At 50.1% G+C, this 19,454-nt stretch overlaps 1 protein-coding gene across 2 annotated transcripts in view; it reads left to right on the top strand.

Moving 5' to 3' along the window:
- mmp16a (matrix metallopeptidase 16a (membrane-inserted)) overlaps positions 1–19,454 on the top strand; it is a 46,423-nt gene that overhangs the window by 10,545 nt on the left and 16,424 nt on the right. Inside the window, exons 2-6 of one of the 2 annotated variants that reach the window (XM_040167237.2) lie at positions 122–270; positions 1,271–1,285; positions 1,456–1,578; positions 5,547–5,851; positions 17,449–17,610. In XM_040167237.2, coding sequence (XP_040023171.1) covers positions 122–270; positions 1,271–1,285; positions 1,456–1,578; positions 5,547–5,851; positions 17,449–17,610 — 754 coding nt within the window. The remainder of the gene's footprint in view (positions 1–121; positions 271–1,270; positions 1,286–1,455; positions 1,579–5,546; positions 5,852–17,448; positions 17,611–19,454) is intronic. The other variant, XM_040167238.2, reaches the window with a different exon arrangement.

The raw sequence follows: 19,454 nt of genomic DNA, 5'->3' as shown, positions 1-19,454 counted from the left end.
CGAACGGGGAATACGGCAATTCCCTTCACCATTCGTCTGCAATGATTTCCTTTTTTTTACTTACACCTGGAAACCCTTCAATGTGAAATGACTCCCCCTTCCCTCTCTCTGTTGTGTGCAGTCATGGCTCCAGAGGTACGGCTACCTCCCCCCTGCGGACCCCCGAATGTCGGTGCTGCGTTCGACTCGAGTCATGCAGTCGGCTATCGCTGCCATGCAGCGCCGCTACGGCCTCAACGTCACCGGCTCCCTGGATAGCAGCACTATGGGGTGAGTCCTACCACGTGGGACTTTGGGTTCTGAGGTGTTACTCGCGATGAGGCGCACTGTGTTTAATTCACTTCTGTAAATGGTCATTGTACAAACAAATGACTGGCGAGTAAAAATTCTCTATTTCTATTGAAATAGCAATAGTGATGTCAAATCGTCTTTCATTTTACACTACAAGCTGAGAAATGTCACGTTGCTGTAACGTAAATGGATCTTTTACAAGAGGACTGAAGAGTGTGAGGCGCCGGCCAGGAGGTAAAACGTGCAGCAAACCAACAACGATCGCCGAAACTCACGGAGACGTCCACAAAACAGAGGACAAACGGTGGAGGGGTCTCTCGTTCATCCTGTTTTGTCTTATGAAGGCAACTAGAGTGGTTTCGCCGAGACACTACCTTCGCCGTACATGGATCAAGTGGGGCGTCTTAAATTGATCAAAGCAGCCTTTCACAGAGAGCGCGCCTCTTTTGTCAGATCAAAGGCTGTGAAATGGCAAAGCGCTGATACTCGGCGGGAGAAAGGGGAAAGGGCAGGGACAGCGATCGGTTGGTTTAGAGGAGGAAGACCTCACTTTGTAGGAACAACCGAGACGAGAAGAGTCTCTGAACTTCCATGACGTGCATCCAGGAGGAAATCCACTGCAGGAATGAGAGTCACATCAGTTACGTGAGGGTGTTAGAGAACAGAGGATGTACGGCATGCAGCAACATGCTCTTGCTTGTACCCAGTTTTAACCCCTGAACCTTTTTTACCTGCAAACCACACACAAGAAATACAAACCGTGTTCACTGACATCTGTCCCCAGCAACACCGAAAGGCCATCCGTGCCTCAAATAGCAATCAGCCCAAATTGGCCGGTGAACTGTAACGTGCCAATGTGGTGGCCAGCAGTGTGGATGCCGACTAACAGCTGGTCAACAGCTGGGCTGAAGTGCAATGTGACGAGCTAACGGTGTGCCTGTGTCTCTCTTTCTCCTTCTGCTTCTCGTTGTCAAAGCAGCGATAACACGATAAGGTGAGGGCGGCTCATGTGTCATAAGTGTAATTTGTACAGCACGGAGAATCACCAGGAATGGCACGTGTGTGTGTGTGTGTGTGTGTGTGTGTGTGTCGTGCATTCTGCAGAGGAAGTCTCCTTCTGGCCATGTCTGCATCCCGTCTCATTTCTTTTTTCCTTCTCTCCAGGTGGATGAAGAAGCCGAGATGCGGGGTTCCCGACCAGGTGGGAGGCGCGTCCAGATTCAGTGTCAGGAAACGGCGGTACGCCCTCACCGGACAGAAGTGGCAACACAAACATATCACATACAGGTGGGTGCTTTGAAACGGTGCCGTTTTATCAGCAGCTTCAGGATCACCCCGTGACCACCCCGACATGCACAGACAGTCCCGCCCCCGCTGATTGGACCCGTCAACGGGGCCTCTGTCCAGTAGCGAAGACGTCCGGCTAGCGAGATTAACCCAGTGTGTGCCTCTGGCCCCAAAAGCTGGCAAACGGGGGCTTTGTGACTTAACCGTGTCGTTGACCTTTTCGTTAAATTGGACGTCCCTTTGAGAGAGAAAGAGAAAGAAACTGCACGTCATATTTTCCTTTTATGCAGCCCTTGCTTCTTTAATAATAAAAAAAAAATATCCTGCTTTTAATCTTTAAGTAATGGTAGCGCATTTTCAAAACTGTCAAATATCAGTAAAACCCTTGACTGCAAAGGAGCAACTGCTGAGCACAACTTTTGGATTAATATAATGGACAGAAACCAAACTGTAACCATTGCATTCTACAACAGAGCTGGGACTGGACAAGAAGCAGCTTTATCTTCTGAACATGTGACACAAATGGAAAAAGAATGTGCATGCAAGAGCCATTCATGCACCAGAGGTCTCATCTCAATTCTAACATGAGTAATAATTAGGCGTGCAACGAATCAACAGCCTCACATTGCGGTTCGGATAATTTTTCGGATCAGCAAAGAAAAGTAATTTACTTTCCCTGTCAAATAATTTACAGGGAAGCCAAAATGCTCCCGACATTTGCGACTTATAAGATACCGGTGGCCTCTCAAGCTCCTCCGCTCGCCATGACCTTCACCGTTAAATACCTCTGACACACTATCGCTTTTCTGTTTACTGACACTTTAAATTGATATTCAGGGTTGGGTTGTCACAACACCAAAATCATGACTTCGATACAATACCTGCCACGAATATCAAGATACCCGATATCCATGATGCAATACCTGGGCAGCGTTTATTCGTATCTAGAATAAACTAGAACTAGAAAAGATCCCATAGTACCTTTTTTAGTATCGATACACTGCGCCACAAAGTCATGCAAACCGCTCCGGATCGACATGTGCTCCGTAACACCACTAGTAATAATGCATAGGACCACGTGTCTAATCATATTTCCTCGTTGACTCAGTGTGGCCCAGATTCTGTAATATTTTACATATATTATTATTGATATATGATATTTATGTAACATTATACATGCCGGTGCTTGCCCCAAGGCCCATGTTTTATGGGATAATCCCCAGGGATTGGGCTTGTTCTTTTTTACTCTGTCCTAAGAATAAATGTATAAGCAGTATTACAAATGCTAAATATAATCTTGTGCATCAGCAACCTACAGCTGTAGGAGGGGCTGCATAGCAGCGCGGATTCATGCCTGCGCCGGCTCCTCTGCAACGGCACCAATCTTTGAAAAGGAGAAAAATAAGCCGGCTTGATGAAAAGTGGAGGAGCGCATTTGAGGAGGGAAGGAAGGAAAGTGAGCTGGGGGGGAGGAGGTGAGGGGCTTTGGAGGAGAAGCAGCTGCATGGAGAAAGAGATGGGCTGAGAGGAGAGGAGGAAACCCCAGTGGAAAGCAGAGGTTGCTCTCTGACAGATTAGGGTTATGCAGTCGGATGGGAGCTTTTTGAGAGAGCGTGTGAGTGTGTGTTGCACGTGGATCTGGGCGCCGGTCCGAAGGCGGATGTGCCTGCAGCTGCTCATTTCAACTCCAATTGGTGAAAGGGGGGAAAGTCAAGAGGATGCAGGCAGCACATTTTTATGTCTGCTGAAAACATCCATGAACGGTGACCCGGTGACGGGTGCATGGGTCACATGTCCATATTCACCTTTACCGTTTAGAATCAAAATGTTTTCTTTTTGTTGTACTCACCAATGAAGCGGTTAAAACGGTGACATCGCTGCAAATAAAAAACACGAACAGTGAGACAATCAGACATGTCACTGGATGCAAACCGTGTTCACTGGATGACGCAACAAATAAAGTGGAATGTGTTGGACGTGGAACACAATGCGCCCGTTTCTGTCTGTCACATGTTCATAATAGAATCTGTCATCTTCTGCCGTGTTGTGGGTTTGAATCCAGCTTGAGGTCTTTTGACTGAAGTCGCTCTTTCTTTCCTCAAAAGGACCGTTTGGATGGGGACTCAAACGACAGTTTGAGTCCCCATCCTTCAAACGACATGCTGAGCCTTTCAAAACTATTAGTTGTTTTGTCTTCTAAGGCATCTTTGGCATCTAGTACAAGTACAACCAACCACGGCCACCAGGCGCGTGCTACTTTCCACGTAGCCCCGTTGCTGGGGGGAGCCACTCTCTCCGGCACGCCGACACTCCTCTGCATGCAGGTGCCGTTGTTGTCGCGTCAACCTTACCACGCGGCGTGCCGGCTAATAGAATCGGATGAAACCATCTTTGTAGTCCCCGCCAAAATGGACGTTACTGTGTCGCCCTCTGTGATTGGGCCCCAATCAGGCTGAGGCCCGGTCGCTTACCGGGCGCTGACGGCACTTCACTTTGGGTTTTCTGTAATCCCAGAGTACTGACAAATGTTGAGACTCTTTCTCTCGTTTTGTTGCTCTCGTTCCTGTTTGGATTCACTCCCACATCATCACTGGGGTTTTGTCCCCCACAGCAGAAAGATGTTTTTAGAAAAAGGATTCTTGAAACTTATTATACAAACGGCAGATAGCAGCTAGTCGATGGAGACCGAAACAATAGCTACAAGATGAGTAAGTAGTATTAGTACTTATTTCCTCAGCTGGACACAAACGTGAGTAAGAGAATGTGTTAATGAATCACTGTTTGCCAACATGAAAGGCCAATCAACTATGAGGCGATAATATGTCAAGTTCCTCACAATTCCCCATAATTTCATTTTGTCGGTCGAACCAGAAATTGATTGAACAAAGGTACCTTTTGAGAGATTATTTAAAGCAAACAGATCTTTGCTGAAGTGATGATCTGCTGTCAGCAAATCTGTCTTGAAAAAGCAGAGACTATAATTTGCTATAATGGTTGTGTGTCTCTGTGTTGCCCTGCGATTGGCTGGCGACCAATCCGGGGTGTACCCTGTCTATCGCCCGAAGTTGGCTGGGATGGACTCCAGCCCCCCCGCGACCCTGTGTGCAGGATAAGCGGTTTGACGATGGATGGATGGAATTACAACATTTTAAATCAAACCGTCGGCTATTCTGTGACCATCTATTTTTATTTCATAGCCTGTAGCCTGTATGCTTCCCTTTTCACAGAGTCTCATTCAATAATTAATCTGCGCTTTTATATTAATATTAATTAATTAATATTAATATGCAGTATGTAACTGTGCCTCACAGCAGTCTATCCACTAAAGAAGATGAGCAAAAGTCATTCTGATATCATTTAGTCCCATAATTACAAAAAAATGGATTGAAAAAAGTCAACAAAAGAGCGGAGGAAACAGAAACTCTAAAGACGACTGGTTAAAGTGTGTGTGTGTGTGTGTGTGTGTGTGTGTGTGTGTGTGTGTGAGAGAGAGAGAAGGTGTGGGCTGTTTACTTTCTGAGCGAGAAAAAAAAATGGATTCAGGTTTGGAAGTACGGCCGAACCAGAGCGTGGCTCTCGGCCGGGCTGTTCATAATCCTAAATTAGAAAATAAATTCCACTGGCAGGGAAGCGTTCCGTCGTTCTCCACATCTGCGGCAACGCAAAGCTGGCGGGGGAGGACGCCGCTGTTTCTCCCTCTCTAATCGCTTCATTTAGCTCCCCGTTTGATATCAACATGCTCGGTACATGGCGCCCGGGATGGATCGGGGGGGGGAGGGGGGGGTCTTTATTTCTTCTAAGCTGATTGTGTAGATTGAGACTCTGTGGTGTTTATTTTTCAGCCGTTGGTCCCAGTCACTCCTCTGCGTGTGGGCTTGTTTTCCTCGAGGCTCTGACAACCTCGGTTGATGCTGTATGAAGTGTGGTTGACGCACCCGTTTGTTTTTTTTTCCCCTGCGTCCCTGCAGCATAAAGAACGTGACGCCCAAAGTGGGCGCGGAGGAGACCCACGACGCCATCCGGCGGGCCTTCGACGTCTGGCAGAATGTGACGCCGCTGCGCTTCGAGGCGGTGCCCTACAGCGAGCTGGAGCGGACCAAGAAAGACGTGGACATCACCATCATCTTTGCCTCGGGTTTCCACGGCGACAGCTCGCCCTTCGACGGCGAGGGCGGCTTCCTCGCCCACGCCTACTTCCCGGGGCCGGGAATAGGAGGCGACACGCACTTTGACTCGGACGAACCGTGGACGCTGGGCAACCCCAACCACGACGGTAAGCGCCCCCCCCCCCCCCCCCCCCCGGGGAATGAATACATGTAAATGTGGAATGTGTGCAGGGTGGGCAACCTGGTCTCTGTCACCGACACCACGTGTCCAAGGCTTTAAGGGTGACGAGGGTAACTCCTCCCCTCGGAGGCTATGGGGGGGGATGCCGGGGTGGAGGCGGGGCTCCGGGAGCGAGCGCAGACGCAGTCCAGTTGGTTGATGCTCGCCCATCTGTCTCTCCCCGCTGGCGGGAGTCCCTCCCCCCCGCCCCCCCCTGAGTGAACTCCGGCAATCACAGCCCCTCCTCGCTCCGCTGCGAGCTGGCGTCCCCCCCCCGCCGGGCCCTCGCCCTGCGGGGCTTCCAGCTTGTCAGGCCTCGTGTGAGCCCTGCGGATCACTCGGTGGTGCGGGTTGCATGTTGAGCAGCCGTGTCGCCGTTTTTGGCGTTGTGCCGAGGTCCGACCCATCGCTGCTGGTGTGGGTGTGTCAACTTAGCGCTAAGCCGCGCTGCCCCCTGGGTAGTGACGACAGAGAGTATATACAATATACAATACTGTGAAGGAGACACAAGGTACTCCCTCTTACCCTCTTAGATTCTAGAAAGTGTTTTTATTTTTCTCCCTTTTCATTTGTGATTCAAATCCAATGGACACACACGAGTCAAGGAGACACTATCAAGAAACAGTGGCAGGAATAAGTGTGTGGGGGGGCGCTAGAATCAGGAAGGCAGCCGAGATAACGGGAAGTAAAAGAGAGAGAATGGCAGAGTAGCTGTACACAAATACTGGAGGTTGAAGAGCTCACTAGAGAGGCAGACGGAGAGGGAAGGACCGAGGAAGCAACGTAGCGAGGAGCAGAGAAAACATTTGAAGAGGAAGGCGCAGGAGATGAGTGGGGGACAGCGTGTGGGGCGGCGGAGCGGCAAGCGCCACGCGGCGCAAATAGAAAGGTGAGGATCACGATGTCCAAGGCAGAATTTTTAAGCAGAAGCGGCCGGGCTTCTTGAGGCCTGTCTGAGGCACCTGAGGGTCTGATGGAAGTGACGAGAATCGCTCCGGTGGTCACCTCGAGCCAACTATCCACGCACCCAGAAGGTGTGTGTGTGTGTATGTGTGTGTGTGTGTGTGTCTTTGTCCTCCCTGCTGTCAGCAGCTGTCATTGAGGCCCATGATTCCCCCCCTCTCACACGTACAGGAACACTCTCTCTCGCTCCATCCAGCCTTCAGTGCAATATTAATACAGCTCCTCTGCGGCCCTCACGTCGGTGAAAGCATCCCATAATGCGCGCGGTTCTGTTACCAACTCTCAGCTGGCTTTCTTTCCAAATGGAAAATGCACTAGTGTGGAAGAGAGGAGGAGGGGGGGGGGGGGGGGCTGTGATTCCAGGTTGATGACCATTAATGCTCATACAGAATGAAGACGGCGGACAGTATTCTGTGGTTGAATTTCACAATTCCTGCATACCCACGAAAATACGGCAAATGGTAAATCTCAAAACCCACTGGCATCGATATCAGTACATGATCATAATTTAAATCTCACAATATATTGAGGAAATGCTTTACACGAAAAAAACACAGTGAATGATCAAGTTCAATTCATAGTGGAATTACTTTTAGATTAAAAAGACATCAAACAAAACTTTCATGAATAGAAGGATTACGCCCGCCTATCAAAACTGGTTTCCTTACGTTTACTGCTGTGCAATTTTGTTTTTGTATACACAATAATAAAGTACAATGAAATAATGCATTATCACCCAAAGGGTTGATATAAAAGCTGAGCTCAGCTGATCCAGGATCCCGCTGCTATAAGATTGGAAAGCATTGGTGTGTTGTTTCATTTTGTGGTAGGACATGAAATACAATTTAGATCCTCCACTTTTATAAATACATTATTTTAATAAAAGCAAACATGTAGACGTTTTAATAAAGATATTGTCTGAAAATCTCTTCTGGCAGAGGAAGATAATCCCACGTATTTCCAAAGATACTAGCTTCAACGATTTGTAATCCATCTCCTCCCTCCTCCTGGACCAGTGGACGAGGGAACAGCTGTGAATGATGTCATTTCAGCTCCGATCGGCGCTGGATGTCTTGTGTGTGTTTGGCTTTTCTCTCAGTCTGCTCTCCCTCCTGTATTCTTCTTTTTCAAACATTACATACACACACGTGCTGGAGAGGAGCTCCTGTCTGGTAAACGTCACGCCTAATCCCCCCCCCTCAGCGCACGCCATGGTCGAGAGGGATCAGTCGTCCCGGCGACCGTTGGCGGCGTTGCACCGTCGGTTTTGGATGACGACGTCGCCGATGCACACTGGAGGATTAAACTCTTGTCTGCATGTCGATAAACACCCTGAAACAGCGCTCGTGTGCCTGCACGTCCACTTTCTTCTCACACACACACACACATGCACACACATGCACACATGCACGTGTCTTCACTCCCACTGCAACTGCGGCATTCTGGGATCGAGGATTAGGAAAGTTACAGTCAATGGGATTTTTAGCACCCTCGGCAGAATGCGGTCCGCTCTCGGATTAGCTGATGGCATTTTTTTGGCCACCCAGTACGCGGCGGCTGCTTTCCACGTGTCCAAGGCTTTAATCGCAGGGAACAGGGAGCGGTGCGATGTCGAGAAAAATCAACGTGTCCGACAAGGAGAGTCGGGAGCGGAGTGACGCGTGTTTGACAAATCCTATTTCCTATGAAGACGAGCTCCCTCTCTCTAGTACGAGCCAGAGTGTGTGTCAGCTTTTCGGGGTGCCGCCTCAACAATGGAGCTTGCAGTTGAAGGCGAAGCAGATTTTATTTTTTTTAAAGCAGTATTTAAATGAACAAACATTTCAGTGAATCGGAGGAGCACTTTCGGATTGAGGAAAGTGTTTTATTCCATTATTTTGCGTCGTTATTGGTGCGGAACACCTCTCCGCTCGACAAAAGAACTTCATTGGATATCTTTATCTTGGGAGGGTTGAAATGGGAAAGTGCACTTGACACGCAGACGGGTTCATGACGTACGCAAGGATGACCGACACTCTGATCTCACACCTCTGAGCGTCGGTCCGGCAAGTGTTTGCTGCGTTGGATGAGAGCACAGTTCATCTCAAACCTGTCGGAAGTTCAGCCCGATTGGGGCTCCACATGTTTCCCCCCCCACACCCGCCGCCTCCCCAGTGTTCACCTGCAGCAAGCAGCCAAAAAGTGGAACCCATTGAGTGGCGTTGGTGCGTCCCGCTTGCCGTCTCCATCGTTTCCTTTTAGAGCCAGAGCCGCTCGCCTAGTCTGACCAGCATGATGCAAAGTGAGAGACAACAAGGAAAGAGCGGGCAGGGGGGTTGAGGGGGGTTGAAGGGGCGGAAACGCCATGGAAACGCCATGGAAAATGTTTCAGCAGAGGTAAAATGAATCATGATGCAGAGCACTTGAGAGGAGGGAAGGAGCGTATTGCCGGATGGACGCAGAAAGGGGGGAAGGGGAGGAGGGAGGAGGGGGGAGGAGGGGGACCGGAGATTGAGATGATTAGATTTTCTTTTCATCAGAGCTCAATGTGCCACGAGCCCTTTTGGAAACGGAGCGCAGTTAGCAGGAAGCGTATGCATTGGACAGCCGAACAAGCATCCGAGCTTTATCACAAGGTCATCTTTGGGGGCCGAGGCCGCCGCGCTTCCCTTTTGTGCCCAAACCAAAGCGCCGCTGCAGATAAGACGGTTTCCATTATGCCTTTTCGGTCACACTGCCGCTGATGGAAAAAAAAAGTGAATTCTTCAGGAAAAGAACAGCTTGGCCCAGAATCCATCACTGCCACTGCAAACCATGACTGTAAGCAAACCCCCGGCCCCACCCCAGGGTGACTTATAAGGCCTGGTATGCCCACAAGGACCATTGAGAAGTACGTAGCATAACACAGCATGCCAGCCGGCCCACAACGCAGGAAACGAGAGATTCCAGGCCTTTATTATCTTTCTCACCCCCCCGAAACAAGCCGACGAGGTTAGAAAAACACGTAGTCACCAGGTATTGGGATTATTATTACTGGCGGGGCGCTGAATTACAGCGGGATGGTCCGCTGAGGGAGGGGACGGGGAGAAGTGGGGGACGTGGGGGGGGGGGGGGGGGTGGCACCTTGAGCGGCTTCTATGGAGTCCGGGTGTTACGAGGGGGGAAAACACACAGATGGGTAGGCGGGATTGGGAGACGTTTGGAGTGTACGGTGTCCTTGGGGTTTTTATTTTTAGGCTGCCACTAGCGGTCAAGCCAACTCGTCTTTTTCTTCGTTCCTCCCTCGTGACTCCCGTGCTCTCCGTTGGAATGTCGCCGGTCAAATAATATCGAGTGCAAAGGAAAGTGGCAAAAATAATGGTGAGTCTCAAAAAAATGCAGTGTGTATTTATCCACGTGCTGTTACGCTACGATCATCAGTGGTCATCTTTTTAATGTTACAAAAAGTGAAAACTACAAAGAATAGATGTGTGCAAATAATAAGGGAATTTCTTTCAAAGTTGATTCCCAGCGACATGAAACAATAATTTTTCTTTGACCTTGATATTCATTTGAACTCGAATCATCTTATTTTGGCAGTTCATGTCCCTAAAAGTGACGTCGTCTGCATAAAGCAGGACTTGTCCTCTCTGTCTTTTAAATTAGAGGAGACATTTGTAATGATTTCATTAAGCTACTCATTAAAATATCGACAAAGATAAAAAGCTGATATCTAATCGTATTAGTTTTAGTCTCCACTCTTATCTCCTCCTATCACATTGAAGTAATTCCTCATTGTCTCAAGGTTGTTCAAGCTTTTCAGAAAACCTTCCTTCACCACACGGTTCTTTAAAGATGTTCAATCGCTCCCCGTGTCCTTCTGTCTCTATCTGCGTCCCCCAATCTCCCCCGATCTCCCCCGCTCTCCCCCGCCTCACTCTGTCTCTCCCAGATAGAAACGGAAGCATTTTTTGCTGGAGCAGATCTTTATATTTTACTGTGTGTGTGTGTGTGTGTGTGTGTGTGTGTTTGACAGGCATTAGGAACAGGTGATGGTTGCGTTACTGTAAGTAGAATGGTGTGTGTAGGAAAACACAGGTGAAGAAATGCGCGCGCACACACACACACACACACACACACATCCCAAGGGTGCTGGAAGAACTAACCACTGTGTCTTCTGTTTATCGTGAGAATACCTTTTGACAGTTACATGTGACGCTACGTGATCCAGTGCAGGTGCTTCATGCAACACTGCGTGCCACGAGTGATAAATGGATTTTTGACGGTATGCAGCACATATATGTACATCTTTTGAGATGTGAGGATACCTGGAGCTCAGTAGGTCCGAGGAGCAGCAGTCCCGTCCTGTGATTGGTAGTGAGGCTGGAGACAACATGACGGGGACGTGTAAGCCCACCATTCAGGGATGGAAAGAATATTTCCACCAAAAATTATGAATAATATTCTGAGAAAAAGCCAAATAGGATTCGAAGCCATTTCTGAATCTAGCCTTTGCCACTGCGAGCATCAGGCCTCTACAGCTCACTGAAGGATCAAGGAGGGGAGAGATGTCCAAGGCAGGAAGCCCCAGGGTCTGCAGGGAAATGTAGTTTTGTATGCATGGTAATAAAAGCTGTGGCAAAAGCACAGGTGGAAGATGCCGGCCCTACCGAGCGTCTCGGGACGCATGAATGCTGCTCTGTGGCGTTCCCACAAACTCCCGCGGCGGTTACACTCGGAGCTGGTTTAATTTTTCGCCACCAACGCCGCTTTTCAGACGGATCGGGGGGGTTTAAATATTTTTTTGCCCGAAAGCAAGCGAAGCGAAGAGGAAGAAAGCAGAGGAATCGGCGCGCGTCCCTGCCCAGCATGCTGCCACTAGAAATAGACGGCCGCCTACTGACAGCAGCATCAACTTCCACGTGGGCAGCAGCACTCTCTTCCGCCTCCACACACACACACACTCACGCGCACACATTTCGTGCACCCGGGGAGGCTTGCCCTCCCACTAGTCACTCAGATGCTTTCATAACCCTCGTACCCGTAGTCCTTAGGAAACAAAAAGTGAAAACAAGGCTGTATTTATTCATTTGTCTCACTTTTAAAGGGACGATAATTGTGTCCCACGTGATGTGGGATCTGTTTGTGCACCCAAAGGACGAATAATCCGTGTTAATGTTTTTGGAATGAATAAGAAAAAGGGATGTTTTGGCACTCAGCAGTTCATACTTGCCCTTTGTTTAAAGGCAGTCCCTAATAAGTACATAAAATGTGAACTAAGACCTCTGACGCACCCGCGACCTCTGTAAATGTCAGATTTGCATCCCGGATGAAAGGCTTCACCTGGCGATGCTCCTTTTGATCCAGTCGTGAAAGCAAAGGAAGGGTTTTGGCAACAGTTTGAAAGAAACGTTTTTCTTTTTCTCTGCAAAATAAATCGGAATAACGGTTTTCTGTCCAAATACAAATAGTGAAGAAGAGTCAACTAAAAATAAAAGGGCTTGCAGAAGGTTCCCGTGCAGAAGTGTACGGGCTGAGGGAAGTTGAAGTACGACTTGACGCGGAAGTGCTGAAAGGAGAGGAATATTCAGTTTCTGAGTCGGAGCCCTGTGAGGAGTCCTGATCTAATCCAAAGTGTCGGTGAGAAGCTCAGCGGGAAGTGGAAGTCATGGAGGAGATCGCTGCCAGTTGGAGGGCAGAAGCTGGAAGGGTAAATCACGTCTGAAATGGGAATAATTTCAGAGCAGTTCTGCTGTTGGTTTTGGTCAAAGTGACGAGGAGATGAGTGCACTTAAAACGTCAGTGAATTTATAACCAACAAAAGCAGTTGAACTGTCAGAAGAAGTGCAGCCAATGAATGAGTTTAAACACAAGTGGACCTGTGAGTCCCCCCAGCACTTCCATCTCAGCGCATACCTCTACTCTCCAGTTTTACATTTTGAACATTTCCAGTTGGCAGCTGTGCAAAAGCAGTGAACCCCCCCTCCCCCCCCCCCCCCCCCATGACTGACGACATCATTCAGATGGTCATTCATTCAGAACGTTTTCTCCAGCATTCCCGTGGTGCAGTAACATCGCTGTTTGTTGTGTCCACAGACTGCAGGAGTGTGTGTGTGTGTGCCCAAACCATTGCTGGCAAATGCATTATTAATGATTAATGATCGCAGTGAAAGTGGACACACGTCCCGGTCTCGCTCACAGGTGCTGCGCAGAGATAAACATGACGGGAATAGAGGACGTCCTTTCCTTGGCAACGGCCCTCCCCTTCCCTTCCGCTGGGTCATTCTCCTCGAGTACACGCAGCCGGCCACATTTTGGAGCCTTGGCAATATTCCACACACACAGATTCTCTAGCTGCATCTGTATGAATAAATGATTACTCCAGTTTACACATGTTGCTCCCATCAGCCGGGCTTTTGATCTCCGACAAGCTCGTGAGAAGTAAGTGTAGAACATTCAGTAGTGTGTGAGAGAGAGAAGTTACTGTTATGCAACCGTTGGAAGCACCTTTGGCGTGTTAAGATGCCCGGGCTGAGGTCCCCAACCGCTGGGCCGCACCACAGAAAGCTTATGTATATATATATATATTTTTTTTTTTGAAAAATGTTTTATTTTGAAAATTGACCGGATTTTCTCCCAATTATGTGCGCTCGTCCCTCTGACAGATTCCCCACGCGTCACCAGGCGTTTTTCTTCACGTTTACAATTGTCCTCCTACCGTGCACGGCAGTTTCGCCCACCAGCGAACACAGAGCGCGCGACTACTACATCCCCCCCCCGACCGGTCTGCGAAATATTGTCTGACATGATGGTGATGATGGTGGGGGACCACTGATGTAGATAACATGGCCTCTGCGGGGGGGGGGTTATTTAAGACATCGGTAGGGGGGTGGGGGTAACGCTTTATTGGTCGTGATCACATGCGCAGCAAACCGCAGAGGGATGAACATTTCATTCCAACATGTCTCATGTGAACACCTCCGCGTTTGTACTCGTTGGTTCTATAAGTTGATTTGGTGAAATGAATCAAGCGCCTTAGTGTGTGTGTGTGTGTGTGTGTGTGTGTGTGTGTGCAACAGAGAGAGAGTGTGTGAATGTGAAGCGAGGCAGAATGCAGCCATTGTGCTTTGGCTGCATTCTTCACAATGGTCACTCTGTCGGGATCCGGCACGCAGCTCTGTTCTGACAGCCAGCGGAGAGCTCTGTGTGCCCGGGGCCCCGCGAGCCAGGCACTGATCGCACCGCTTAGGCTGCGATTCCCCCAGCGGCCCGTCCGGCCCGGCGCTCCTCGGCGCTGCCCCTCTCTCTCTCTCTGGCCTCCTGCTTTTGCGTCTTCTCCACAGCGCGGCAGAGAGTGCAAACGTCAGCGGGGGGGCGAGGAGGAGCCACGGCGGAACAACGGGAAACATTCGGGGGCTCCTGGGGACAAAGAGAGCGCTTGTGCCTGCTCCGACTTGGACGGCGACCCGGCAGCAGTGAGATAACAGTCCCAGCTCTGTCTCCCAAAGCTCGGGGACGGAGGAGCTCGGGGACGGTGAGAGACGAGCCGGTAGCCGACGTCTTGTTGACGGACCACGGACGCTTGGTTAAAGCGTTAGAAGCAGAGCAGGTTACCGGCCCCCAGGGGGGCCCCCGCACTGACAACCTGAGCTATTACTGCAGGTGAACGGGCGGTGTCCGGGGGGCCCCCCGTGCCTGATTTGTGGGCCGGTTGTGTGCGTCTGCCTCTGAGTGTTTATGGCTCATATTCCCCGGGGGCCGTCAGCCTGGCAGGCGGGGCCGCACTCGGCAGCGGCGTGCGCAGCCGGGCCGGTCGGGGGGGGGTTACACTTTTCTAATCACAACCCCAGTTTACTTTACTGGTTCCCCCGACGGAGAGAGACACATCTGATTGTAAATCTCCAGTGACGCTCCTCCTCTTCCTCCTCCTCCTCCTCCCTTCATGTTTTTGGGGGATTTTTTCTCTTGGCTGCGCCATCTCATTAGCAGCAACCTTGACCCTGAGGAGAGAGTCCGTCGCTGCCCAGCATGAAAGCATTTTTTGGGACTTGACATCAAATGTAGCTTTTATTAGCTCAACGGTATGCTTGGATGCTTTTTGTGCTCAGTTCCTGCCGGCTGAATCCTGCCGGCTGACGCCCGCTCGCTCCGATACGGCCACCGGCCGAAATGCCGAAAAGGTCAAAGGCCGCAGTTCTATAATCCATCACCCCCATCTTTTGCAATTGCAGGACCATTACAACGTATCGTAAAGTAACAAATAGTCTTGAGCCTTATCGCTGTGCTCGCCTCTGTTTTTCCCCTTCTATTTATCATCCTGCCCCACACACACACACACACACACACACACACTTCCTGCAGTTCTCAATCCAAACACCCTTTCCTCACAGTTTACCTTTTTAACATCTGTATTTATCCACTCTTTGTCTCCCACTCATCTCCCACGGCTCCCTCACGCAACTTTTTCTCTCGCTTCTCTCCCACTCGCTCATGCGCTCTCTCTCTCTCTCTCTCTCTCTCTCTCCCGTCTCGCTTAACGTCTCCTGCCACGGACTGAACGTCCAGCGGACTAATTGGCCCGGTCAGTTCAAACCTCCTCGGCCTTGTTTGTGGCCCCCGGGCAAACGGGATGACCCCGCCCACCACGGCGAGAGTTACATAAGCAACCAAAACAAAGTGACGACGATGACCTCCCCGATGACGTCCCCAGGAGGACGGAGAGTCTGACTCAAGGTTGAGCAGGACGGAGATAGAAAAAGACGGACGGACGTTGACCAACAGCTCTGATTTTTACTGTAAATTAACTTTATTTATCATACAAAAGCGTAGTCATTCTTCACAGTTTCTGCTTCCAATTAATGTGCATTTATTGGTTTTGGTTTTATTGGAACTTGTTTATTATTCCTTTGCGGTTTACTATTTACTGCGCTTCTTCTGTTTTTATTTCCTGTCCCCCACTCTGGAACTAACAAAAGGGATCATCTAATCTAATCTTATTTTCCGTTTAGATTTTGATGAACCCAAATGTTTTCGCCACTGTGATTTCAATAACAGTTTACAACTTTCTGCATTAAATTCCATGGCATTTAATCTCAGTAATTACTGCATGGAGTTCGTATCACAAACTCCATGCATATCAGACGAACCTCTCCGTGGCGTCCCGGACAGTGATGAGTTGCACCGTGCGTTGCGGTCTGTCGGTGCGATACACACTCTACCAGCGTCTGTAGCACAATGAGCGTTGACTAATCCTGCGTCAGGGAGCTCACAGCAAACAAACGGCTCCTCGCCTCCCGTTTCCTCCACAAGTGATTTCTCCCCTCTCTCCCTCCTCCTCTGCGGCTCTTCATTTGCCTTAAACTCTTAAACGCCACAATATTGCCTCGTGTTTGTTCACTTTCACCAGCCGCGAGAATTAAGGTGAGGAATAAAGCATTTTCATCAAAGGCCTGGATATTAATTCAGGGTGTCTGAGGCCATTAACGCTATTAAGACGCACCAACATCTGTACAGTCGCACGTCCTCCCCAAGGTTGCAAAAGGACCTTTTCTCTGGGGCCTAAACTGTACGTCCCTGAGCGTTGTGTAGGAGAGCGATCTGAATCTTCTGATGCGTTATTCATGTGACAGATATGCAGCGGATAAGTGCCTCACTTTAGTAGGATACGCGATGAATAAGCGATGCTCTTTCTCATTCCCGTCGAGTCACTCGGTGCGATAAGAAAAGACAAAGAGAGAAGAGTAAAAGCTGCGAGAGAGACGGCGGCAAAGAGCGCCGGGCGGGCAACCTTGAAACGGAGATCAGGTCAAATTTCTCCGGAAAACGCTTTAAAATGTGTGGTTTTTAATCCCAGTATAACGCAGTTCGCTACGACATCAGAGTCACGGAAGGGTGGAGGCGGGTCTCCTTTGAAGTAAATTCATTTTGAGGCGTTGCATCTCCCTTCGGAATCACATGATTAGCGTCACACAGACAGCCTGCTTTCCACGATGAATTATACAGAAGGCGCAGCAGCCCGACCCCGATCGCACACCCGTTACTCTCCCAAACACGAGCACGAGCTCCTTCATGGGCGCCATTCAAAGCACCACAGCGGAGAGGAGTGGGCTTCATTCTTGTTCGGGTCGCCGGTGACGTAATATTTTGAGCGGGACGTTGATGGATGCGGGAGGTCGGGGGATGCTTTACATCTTAAATATCCAAAAGCTAATACAGCTGGGATTGGGTTGGGGCACGTCTGTCAGCCACGGAGGGCTTCTGGGTCAAAAGGTCAACCCAGTGTAGTCACCGGCTTACCACAGCTCAAGACTAATTACAGAGTGCAGGGTTCTCTGTGTGTGTCTACCGGCCTGTGTAATATGTCCCATCAGTGGCCGTGGCTCGCTACATAATCCACTCATGATGTTCATAAGTAGTGGATTATCTACGCCCGTACACACACATGTTGACAGATGTGCGCGCGCATACCGTTGCGAGGACTGTACGCGCGCCGCTTTTTGTCGTCCAACCAAGGCTGCTGGTTTAAATCAAAACGTGGCTTTATGTCGGAGGGAAAAAAACGGGTGCAGCTCGTGGCTGATGTGACTAAAACAGCGACTGCTCGCTCCTTTTCCCTTTTTCCAGGCAACGATTTGTTCCTGGTGGCGGTCCACGAGCTCGGCCACGCGCTGGGCCTGGAGCACTCCAACGACCCGACGGCCATCATGGCGCCTTTCTACCAGTACATGGACACCGACAACTTCAAACTGCCCATGGACGACCTGCTGGGCATCCAGAAGATTTACGGTAAGGCCGGCTGAGCTTCCCCCGTAGACGCGCACGGCGCTCGCGAGCACCAGTCCGATTTAGGGATTATTGTGCCGTTAGTCAACGGCGCAAAGATGATTTCCCAAAAGACTTTTGCTGTCGTTCCCGGTATCCCAGATGAAGTACAGATCTGAGATTTGGATCTAAATATAACAGCACCCACACATTCCTCACCGACACGCAGATGCCGTGATTGTCGTGCTTTGTCAACACATAAAGCTGATGTCGCTCCGGGGGGGGACGTATTAGGAGTGTGAAATTGAATTTGACGGTACTAGATTGATGTAAGCGTCTGTGTAGTCGTCATTTTTACGCACTCCGAGTTGAATTAGTGGTACACGGGGTGTTGCCCAAGACCTCGATCCAGACAGGTGCTCATTTTGCTGTTTGCGTTCGTCGTCTCAACCTCAGTTTGACATCCGAGTTCAAAACGCAACTCGGCGGGAAGTGACCGTATTGTCTCGTACAGCTGTCGAGGCTGTAAAGCGCTCACACTTCGCTGACTCCGGTCTGTCACGTGAATGGCTGCACACACACACACACACACACAGACACACCAAAGAACCTGCCATCTGCTTACATGGTCGGCCCACGTCCCCCCGGGAGTGACAGACCTGGGCCAGCGATCAAATCGCTCTTCATCCCTGCTCGCGTTTACCGCCCCTCCCTCGCCCTCCGCGCCGCACCGAGGGTTGAAGGGCAGGACGGGCGACGCCGGCTCCTCTCGCAGTCGCACTTTCTTTTTCCAGGAGCCGATGGCCTTCTTTTGTCTTCCTCGTGGCAGCAGCGTGGAGGTCAAACAGGGACAGTGAGATACTGGTCATATAGTAAAGCCGTGTTGTAGTGTAGATGGGGGGGAGGGGGGTGAATTTACGATTTAACAGGCAGGATCTCACAGTGAATTGTGGGGAGATTGTGACCGGGCTGAGCTGGACGTGGAGGATCGATTCCCTCTCACACTTTGACATGAACTGAAGGAAGCTGATTCTTGCCTCAGCACGAAGGTCATTGTCGAAAAAACGAAAGCCCGCTGGCTTTATTTATTCCTCATATTCTGAATTATGACCCCATACTACTGAGAACCAGATGACTGGATGTCTTATGTTAAGCTTCAAACTATTTGTCACAACCCGAGTCGGATTTTCTTTTGATTGCTTTAACTGTGTTGCTGGCAGAAAGCTTAAAGGTTCCCTTACGTCAAAGCTCCATCTCAGATCGCCCCTCTCGCGTTACCCTGATTGGGCGATATGTTAATAAAAACCACCGGCCCGCCCTAAAAACAGAGCGGAGTGCTTCGGATTCCATTCGTTCAGCGAGTGGACTCGGAGCAGCGGGCCGGCGTGGCCTCCCCATCCCCGCCATCAGCCTGTGCGTGTCAACCCATTAGACGGCTTGTCTTCCGGTGAAAGGCTCGATTTATCCTCTTCTCACTCGCTGACTTTAAAACCGCTTGCCGCGCCGTTAAGTCGCTCGTTCGCGGCTCCTGAATTTTTCCAATTGCGTCCGACGTCGTTTTTTTTTTGGCACCGTTACTTCTGGATACTTTTCGTTGCCGTGGGGGTGCAGGGTTCGCCTGTTCGCCTCCCCGCATGCGTTTGCCCCAATCAACACACGGCTACGAGCATCCGGGTCCTTCGCAGTAACACAGCGTGTTCTTTGGCCGTCGTCACGTGTTCAATTATTCATACACGCAACCCACTCGCTTGGCCTCCGTCCGCCTCTCTCCTCGCTCCGCTTTCCCCTCTGCATGTCTCCCCGCCCTCTTCTTCTCGTGTAAATCATGGATGTGAAGCAACGCCCGGGCCCTCCATTTGGGAGGAACT

The sequence above is a fragment of the Gasterosteus aculeatus genome, chromosome 21, assembly GCF_964276395.1.
Source record: "Gasterosteus aculeatus chromosome 21, fGasAcu3.hap1.1, whole genome shotgun sequence".
Lineage (NCBI taxonomy): Eukaryota > Metazoa > Chordata > Actinopteri > Perciformes > Gasterosteidae > Gasterosteus > Gasterosteus aculeatus.
This window is presented reverse-complemented; position numbering and strand designations above follow the sequence as displayed.